The sequence below is a fragment of the Drosophila sechellia genome, chromosome X (assembly GCF_004382195.2).
Source record: "Drosophila sechellia strain sech25 chromosome X, ASM438219v1, whole genome shotgun sequence".
Lineage (NCBI taxonomy): Eukaryota > Metazoa > Arthropoda > Insecta > Diptera > Drosophilidae > Drosophila > Drosophila sechellia.
Window position 1 is genome coordinate 13997600 of NC_045954.1, and position 8958 is coordinate 14006557.

An 8958-nucleotide genomic window follows, 5' to 3' on the forward strand; every position below is an offset into this window, starting at 1 on the left:
AAGAATTTAATATGGTTAATACTTAGCAGTTGATCAGTCCTATAATTTTTCAGAAATATATGTTCAAACTCTTAGTACAGAAATTAAAATGTAGTATACGCTGCACATGTTAATTTCTCCCAGTGTATTCCCAGATTTGGGCTTGGCTTCGCGTTAGTTTTGTTTTTACGAGCGCGGCACGCCCCCTACCGCGTGTGAATTCGAACTCGCACTCGCTCTTTTCCTTAATTATACAAATTTGTGAGTGCTCTTCTGGTTTCTAAGCAATTCAGCAATTCGGGTTTTGTCTCTGATTTTTTATGACATTTGGCGGTTGAGGCGGCCAAAGCGCTTCGGTCTTGTTTATCTGTCGTTGCTCATAAATCTCGCGGGCATAACCGTTATTAATTGTTGCAATGGGTCATCCAAATGGGTAAATGTTTCTGTGTCGGTTTCTGTTTCGGATCCCGTCGTTTCCCACTGCAATAATTTGGTTTTTGAAATTTCCAGACACCGTTGACATCATGAACGGGCAATTAATCACGCTGTATTTGGTGCAATCCTTTTGCGATATTTGATGGTCAAGTTTTTAAATTGATGGCGAACGGCGTTGCCACCGAGGTGCGGTATTTGGCATGAACTGAAACAAATTGCTGTGAGCTTTTAAAATAAAATTGTTTTCAATTTTGGCGCCTTAAAATATTTACTTTTAAATACCAGTTATATCGGTGTACTACCATCTGGCATCTGGTCACTCTGAAATAACGGTGCTTTTCCAAAGTCATGCCATCGACGTGTTCCGTTGGAACCGAACGGTTTTCCTCGTTCAATTCGCTTTCAGCTTTCCAAGCTGCAAGCCATACTTTCTGTTTCCTATTCCCTTTTCAATTTCAATTAACCAGTCCTGCGTGTTAATCATCGTTCAAATTGTGTGTTTTGTGTTGAATGTGCCAGGCCGAGCACCAGGTGCCCACCAGCGAGCAAAGGATCCGGGTAAAGAGCCCGAAGATGACCGCCAGCCAGCGAGGATTCAACCTAACCTCGCAGACACGCGCTCACCCCGCCAGTGGTGGCTCAACGTCCAGTGGATACGGATATTGGCAGCGAACACATCTGATCATCAATGGACGCCACGTGGCAATCTCGCTGCTCCTGCTCCTGGGACTTTGCGGTGGTACTGCTGCCGGCACGCCGGGATCAGCGGACACGCGGTGCGATGCGGGACAATTCCAGTGCAGAGGCGGCGGCTGCATCTTACAGGCGAAGATGTGCGACGGACGCGGAGACTGCAAGGACAGCTCAGATGAATTGGACTGCGGTGAGCATGGGTGGAACCAATGTCGTGGTTCAGCAGGGGGTGGCTTTAATCCAAAATGGAGAGGGCATAGCTCCTATGGAATTGGGTTAACCCGATTTCTTTAGACATCATTTTGGTGGTTAGGGAATCCTATCTAGAGATACTACATCCCCATATTCCTAGCAAGTTATCAACCAATGAATTTAGTAGTGAGACTAATATATCCCTAAGAAAACGTGGTGTGAAAATCTTATATGTAGTTTAATACCATATAATCTTCATTTCAATCCAGACTACCGACTGTGCCAACCGCCACATTGGTTCCCGTGTGCCCAGCCACACGGAGCCTGCCTGGCAGCGGAACTAATGTGCAACGGCATCGACAACTGTCCCGGCGGCGAGGATGAGCTCAACTGCCCGGTGCGGCCAGGGTTCCGATTCGGTGACACCGCTCATCGCATGCGCAACTGCAGCAAGTACGAGTTCACGTGCCAGCAGGATCGCACCTGCATTCCCATTGATTTCATGTGCGACGGCCGGCCGGATTGCACGGACAAGTCGGACGAGGTGGCTGGCTGCAAGCAGGCGGAGGTGACCTGCCCCGGCGAGGGGCACCTGTGCGCCAACGGACGGTGTTTGCGCCGCAAGCAGTGGGTCTGCGATGGCGTCGACGACTGCGGCGATGGAAGCGACGAACGAGGATGCTGTGAGTTGAAATCTTTGTTGGGTACTCCAAGCCTGATGCTCTTGAACCATGCGACTCGCCATCATTTCAGCAAATCTATGTGAGCCACAAAAGGGTAAATTCCTGTGCCGGAACCGAGAAACCTGTCTGACCCTGAGCGAAGTGTGCGATGGGCACAGCGACTGTTCCGACGGCAGCGATGAGACCGACCTCTGCCACTCCAAGCCGGACTGCGATGCGAAGAAGTGTGCGCTGGGAGCCAAGTGCCACATGATGCCTGCCGGCGGAGCCGAGTGCTTCTGCCCAAAGGGATTCCGGCTGGCTAAATTCGAGGACAAGTGCGAGGACATTGACGAGTGCAAGGAGCAAGATGATCTGTGCAGCCAGGGATGCGAGAACACATCGGGCGGATATCGATGCGTCTGTGACGCGGGCTATCTGCTGGACAAGGATAATCGCACGTGTCGCGCCGTCGTTCACGGCTCTAAGGAACAGCAGCCCCTTCTGCTGTACACCACCCAGATGACGATTATGGGAATGCATCTGCGCGAGGACAACGTACGAAATCATGTCTACCAGGTGGCCGGGAATCTGAGCAAGGTCATTGGCGTGGCCTACGATGGCAGCCACATCTATTGGACCAACATCCAGAACGAAGCGGAGAGCATTGTGAAGGCAAACGGAGATGGTTCGCATGCGGAGATTCTGCTGACCTCCGGCCTGGATGCACCAGAGGACCTGGCTGTCGATTGGCTGACGCAGAACATCTACTTCTCGGACAACATAATGCGGCACATAGCCGTGTGCTCGAACGATGGTCTAAACTGTGCCGTTCTGGTCACCCAGGATGTCCACCAGCCGCGATCACTGGCTGTTTGGCCCCAGAAGGGCTTGATGTTCTGGACGGATTGGGGTGAGAAGCCCATGATAGGGCGCGCATCCATGGACGGCAGTCGGTCGCGACCCATTGTCAGCGACAACATCGAATGGCCAAATGGTATTGCGCTGGATATGCACCAGGAAAGGATCTACTGGGTAGATGCCAAGTTGGGCAGCGTCCAAACGGTTCGACCCGACGGCACTGGTCGGCGCACGGTGCTGGACGGCATGCTGAAGCATCCCTATGGCCTGGCCATATTTGAGGATCAGCTGTACTGGTCAGATTGGGCCACGAAGAGTGTGCATGCCTGTCACAAATTCTCCGGCAAGGATCATCGCATCCTGGCCAAGGATCGCACCATTTACGCCGTGCACATCTATCATCCGGCCAAGCAGCCCATCTCACCGCATGGTTGCGAAAATGCCAAGTGCTCGCACCTATGCCTGTTGGCCGAACCCGAAATCGGTGGTCACAGCTGCGCCTGTCCGGATGGCATGCGGCTGGCGCCGGATCTGCGGCGCTGCATGCTAATGGAGAAGCGCCAACGACTGTTCATTGGCCTGGGCCAAGTGCTGCTCGAGATCGAGCATACCGCCTTTGGGCGCCATCAGATAAGGAAGTCGTACACGCTCCCCTGTTTGATCAACGAAATGGTGTACAACCGCATCAATGGCAGCCTGATAATAGCGGACAATGACCAGCGACTGATCCTGGAGTTTCAGCCAGAGACCCACGAGACCAACGTCCTGGTCCGCGCCAATCTGGGCAATGTGAGTGCCCTGTCCTTCGATTATCTGAGCAGGAACCTGTACTGGGCGGATACGGAGCGGGCTGTGATTGAGGTGCTCTCCCTGCAGACGCGCCATCGTGCTCTAATCCGCTTCTTTCCGGGCCAGGAGGTGCCCATTGGACTCACTGTCATGCCCGCGGAGGGCTATCTGTACGTTGTGCTCAAGGCCAAGCGGCACAGCCACATTGACAAGATACCGCTGAGCGGCAAGGGCGAACAGGTGCATGTATTCGAGGACGATCTGGGCGATGATGACATCAAGCTGGTCACCGATTACGAGACCCAAACGCTCTTTTGGTCAGACAGCGATCTGGGCAGAATTAGCTACTCGAATTACAGGGTGCCGCACAGCCAAATCTTTCGCGGCAAGCTCAGGCGACCCTATAGCCTGGCCATGGTGCATCACGATCTGTTCTGGAATGAATTGGGCACGCCAAGGATTTACTGGACGCACAAGAGCAATATGGGCCCCCGAAAGGTAATCGATATAATGGAGAAGGGCGATCCGGCCGCCATTATGCCGTACGTGCCCGTAGCGACGCCCAATGGAATCCCGCTGGCCGCCAGCTCGCCTGTCGGCCAGGAATCGCATCCCTGCCAGCAGCAGAATGGCGGCTGTTCGCACATCTGTGTGGGCGAGGGACCCTACCACTCGATCTGTCTGTGTCCGGCCGGATTCGTTTACCGTGATGCGGGCAACCGCACCTGCGTGGAGGCTCTGGACTGTGAGTTCCGTTGCAACAGTGGCGAGTGCCTTACAATGAATCACCGCTGCAACGGACGACGCGATTGCGTGGACAACTCGGATGAGATGAACTGCGACGAGGAGCATCGCCGCAAGCCGAAGGTCCTGTGCTCGCCCAGCCAGTTCGCCTGCCACAGCGGGGAGCAGTGCATCGACAAGGAGCGGCGATGCGACAACCGCAAGGATTGCCACGACCGTTCGGATGAGCAGCACTGCGAGAAGTTCGGTAAGCGGAACGAGATGCACTTGGTGGATTAGGAATAATTTGAATATTTGAATTTGAATACTGCCTCCTCCACAGACAAAAACAAGAAGTGCCACGTCCATCAGCATGGCTGCGACAATGGAAAGTGCGTGGACTCGAGCCTGGTGTGCGATGGCACCAATGATTGCGGCGATAATTCCGACGAGTTGCTGTGCGAGGCGACATCGCGATGCGAACCGGGAATGTTCCAGTGCGGCAGCGGATCCTGCATCGCGGGCAGCTGGGAGTGCGACGGGCGGATCGATTGCAGCGACGGATCCGACGAGCACGACAAGTGCGTCCATCGCAGCTGTCCGCCGGACATGCTCCGCTGTCTGCTGGGTCAGTGTCTGGACCGGAGCCTAGTGTGCGATGGCCACAACGACTGTGGCGATAAGTCCGATGAACTAAATTGCGGTACGGACTCATCCACGGTGAACATATCCTGCGCGGAGGATCAGTTCCAATGCACAAGCAATCTCAAGATCTGTCTGCCGTCTGCGGTGCGCTGCAATGGTACCACCGAGTGTCCTCGCGGCGAGGATGAGGCCGACTGCGGCGATGTGTGCAGCATCTATGAGTTCAAGTGCCGCTCCGGTCGAGAGTGCATCCGGCGGGAGTTCCGCTGCGATGGCCAGAAGGACTGCGGCGACGGCAGCGACGAGTTGAGCTGCGAACTGGAAAAGGGTAATCACAATCAGAGCCAGATTCAGCCGTGGAGCACCTCGAGCCTAGCCTGCCGGCCACATCTCTTCGATTGTCAAGACGGCGAGTGCGTGGACTTGTCGCGGGTATGCAACAATTTCCCGGACTGTACCAACGGCCACGACGAGGGACCCAAGTGCGCCACCGCCTGCCGATCCGCGTCAGGTCGCCAGGTGTGCCAACACAAGTGCCGCGCCACACCGTCCGGCGCCGTGTGTTCCTGCTTCGATGGCTATCGCCTGGACGCGGATCAGAAGAGCTGCCTGGACATTGACGAGTGCCAGGAGCAGCAGCCATGCGCGCAGCTGTGCGAGAATACCCTCGGCGGCTACCAGTGCCAGTGCCATGCGGACTTCATGCTGCGCCAGGATCGTGTTAGCTGCAAGAGCCTGCAGTCCGGCGCCACTCTGCTCTTCAGCAGCTTCAACGAAGTGCGAAACCTGAGCGAACAGCCGGTAATGCTCAATGTGGCCTGGTCGGCGAATGATTCGAGGATCACCGGCTTCGATCTGGACATGCACCGTCAAATGGGTTACTTTTCCGTCGAGGACGAGGGCATCGTCTACCAGATCGATCTGCAAACGAAGGTGATTGTGCGGGCTCTGGGCCTGCCCGCACCGACGAAACTCTCCGTGGATTGGGCCACCGGAAATGTTTATGTGCTGAGTGGAGCGCAGGACATCCACGCGTGCAGTTTCGTGGGACGCATGTGCGGCCGTATAGCGCACGTGAAGAGTCCCAGGCACGTGAAGCATCTGGCTGTGGATGGCTATCACGCCAGGATCTTCTACATAGTCATACGCACCGAGGGCTATGGCCAGACGAGCTCGGAGATCCACATGGCCCGACTGGATGGCAGTCGCAGGGATATGCTGGTGCAGCGGAGCGAAAGCTTCATGACCGCCCTGACCACCGATCCGCATCAGCAGCTATTGTACTTTGTGGACCAGCATACGCGCACCCTGGAGAGGATTAGCTATAGGCTTAAAACAGGACCCATGCGGCGACCGGAAATAATGCTGCAGAAGTCCAATGCTCTGATGCATCCATCTGGACTGAGTGTGTACGAAAATAATGCGTTCATCGTGAACCTGGGCTCCGTGGAGGCGGTGCAGTGCGCCCTGTACGGATCCCGCATCTGTCACAAGATCAGCCTCAACGTGCTGAACGCCCAGGACATCGTGGTGGCGGGCAGGTCGCGTCAGCCGGAGAAGGCGTCGCATCCCTGCGCGCATGCCCACTGCCATGGACTGTGCCTGCAGGCGGACTACGGATACGAATGCATGTGCGGCAATCGCCTGGTGGCCGAAGGCGAACGGTGTCCCCATGGCTCCGGCAATGAGGTGGCAGTGTTGGGTGCGGTCAACAGCCTGGAATTGGAACAGGAGCAAGAGCAGAACGGTCACTTTCACTGGCTGATGGCTCTGCTCGTCCTGGCCGCCGGATCACTGATCGCCGGACTCGGGTACATGTACTATCAGTACCGGCAGCGCGGCCACACGGATCTCAACATTAACATGCATTTCCAGAATCCGCTGGCGACGCTCGGCGGCACCAAAGCGTTCCTGGATCACGAACGCACCGAGGCGGGAGTCGGCTTCGCCACAGAAACGGGAACGGTGTCCAGCCGGGGCAGCAACGACACATTCACCACCACCAGCGCCTCGTCCTCGTTCGCGGCTCAGCAGTTTAGTGTGCCGAATGCGCTCCAGCGACTGCTCCGGCCACGTCAGTCGGCGTCCGGCGATCCGATGGCTCAGGAACTGCTTCTCGAGAGCCCCAGAGTGAGTAGCGATGGGGGTCAGATGGCCGTGGATGATATGTGACGATTGCCCTTACTACGCTCTGCCCAACAGGAAAGCAAGCTACATTCGCTGGACGGAGGTGGGGACGGATGCGGAGTTGGACGGCAGGTGCCGGACATCCTGGTGGCTGACATGGACGACGATGCCGCCAAATCAGCCGGACAGTTCGGGGGAAATTACGCAGGCGATGATGCGAATGCACGATTTGTGTCGTAAATGAGGCAGTGGATATTATTTTATTTTTTTGCTGCTGTTCGTTGTTTATTATATTTATGTATTTATTGTAGCGTTAAAACGATATTGTATTTAAATGTTAATCGGTGATTGGACTTTAAAAAGCTGGCTAAATATTAAAAACTAACTTAAGCACATGGGTTTTTGTTTTTATATGGCAGCTTGTGGCCCGAAAAAGTATTATACTAAAGAAAATGATTTTATTATGTTTTTATAGCTTTGGAATTCTTTAAAAAGCGAACCGTTACTTTTCTCTCAAAACGAAAAATACCATTAACACAGATACCTAAAATACGAAATTTTATGTTAACCTCACTTGGCTCGTGCGCAAGGGCCCTAATGTTAAACATCTAATTTAGCTGTAAAGTAGCCAGAGCGCGCATCTCAGGCGACCGGCAGTCTGGCAACGCCGCCGACTGTAGCACATTTGTTTTTGTGTCATTATTGTTTTGTTTTCAGCCGTGCAAAGTGCATCTGAATGCAATATCGCATATCTGCCAGTTGCTTGCCCTTTCGCTGGTCGCTGGTGCGCAACCTGTTGATCGCTGCCAGCGTCACCACCGCCATCGCCAACCCGCCGGCATTCGCCGCAGCGAGCAGTCGCAAAAGTTGCTTTTCTTCCAGTGCCGCCAACTCCAGCTCCAGTTCCAATTCGAATTCCAATTCCAGTGGGTGCTCCAAGATGGGCGACCAGCAACCAGGCAATACCTACCAATCGGGCAGCAGCTCGGTGGCATTTGTGACCACTCCGGATCGGGAGTCCGCCAGAAAGCTGGCCCGCAGCATCGTTGAGTTGAAATTGGCCGCATGCGTGAACATTGTGTCCCAAGTCGAGTCCATCTACATGTGGGAGGGCGTGATCAGCGAGGACCCCGAGTATCTGTTGATGATCAAGACGCGCACCAGCCGCATCGACGACCTGAGCAAGTTCATCCGTGAGAATCATCCCTACAGCGTCGCCGAGGTCATTGCGCTGCCCATCCAGAATGGCAATCCGCCGTATCTCGATTGGATCGCGCAGACGGTTCCCACAAGGGCCGAGAGCAAAGACTAAATTGATTATGTAGTTCATTTGATGGAAATAAAACGGTTATCTCAAGCAGGAAGATTAATTTGTTTTTTAAGAATTCACAAGGGCGTTATTTTCTAGCATTGCCACTCTTTGTTTAGCTGTTTTCTGTAAAACTTTTCAACATTTGAGGAAATGCACTGTAAAGCTAAACATCATAATTATTGGATTGTGCATATATAAAGATTAGTTATTCCATTTCAAATACAACTTGCCATCTTATTATGCGGTTACACGTTCTACCAATAAATTAAAACCATTAAAATTTCGACACAAAACTAAATGTAACAAAGGAAATAAGTGGAAAAAGAAACAATTTTACAGTTGCGCACATGCACATAAATATTTCAAGCTAAATAGTATTTTAAAGTAAGTATTTGAAAACTAATTTTCTGCATTTCGATAAGTATTTAAAGAATGAACTAAGGCATATTTAACTTGTATTAGTATAAAATGGAAATTTGTAACGACAATGACCGCAGCAGAGTGGCATCACTGCTGTCCAGCAATTTTCAGCGGAATGGC

The 8958-nt window shown here is 53.3% G+C and overlaps 2 protein-coding genes across 4 annotated transcripts; both read left to right on the forward strand.

Annotated features, from left to right (window-relative positions):
* Positions 1 to 785: 785 nt before the first annotated feature.
* On the forward strand, positions 786 to 7355 carry LOC6618509 (putative vitellogenin receptor). 3 transcript variants are annotated; one of them, XM_032725186.1, is made up of 6 exons: positions 786 to 1297; positions 1569 to 1982; positions 2053 to 4602; positions 4678 to 6796; positions 6855 to 7109; positions 7182 to 7355. In XM_032725186.1, exons 1-6 carry the CDS (start codon positions 925 to 927, stop codon positions 7348 to 7350), a joined length of 5880 nt encoding a protein of 1959 aa, XP_032581077.1. In that variant the 5' UTR covers positions 786 to 924; the 3' UTR covers positions 7351 to 7355. The 3 variants fall into 3 exon arrangements, with proteins under 3 accessions (XP_032581077.1, XP_032581078.1, XP_002042769.1); XM_032725187.1 differs by having other exon boundaries at positions 4678 to 6790; XM_002042733.2 differs by having other exon boundaries at positions 4678 to 7109.
* Positions 7356 to 7785: 430 nt separating this feature from the next.
* On the forward strand, positions 7786 to 8470 carry LOC6618510 (protein CutA homolog). Its single transcript, XM_002042734.2, has one exon. The coding sequence runs from the start codon at positions 7843 to 7845 to the stop codon at positions 8416 to 8418; it is 576 nt and encodes a 191-aa protein (XP_002042770.1). The 5' UTR covers positions 7786 to 7842; the 3' UTR covers positions 8419 to 8470.
* Positions 8471 to 8958: the final 488 nt, after the last annotated feature.

Coding starts and splice junctions, on each gene's coding strand:
- LOC6618509 (XM_002042733.2), top strand. CDS start 925: ATGTGCCAGGCCGAGCACCAGGTGCCCACCAGCGAGCAAAGGATCCGG. Junction 1,983..2,052: donor AAGCGACGAACGAGGATGCT/GTGAGTTGAAAT, acceptor CCATCATTTCAG/CAAATCTATGTGAGCCACAA. Junction 7,110..7,181: donor TGCTTCTCGAGAGCCCCAGA/GTGAGTAGCGAT, acceptor TCTGCCCAACAG/GAAAGCAAGCTACATTCGCT.
- LOC6618510 (XM_002042734.2), top strand. CDS start 7,843: ATGCAATATCGCATATCTGCCAGTTGCTTGCCCTTTCGCTGGTCGCTG.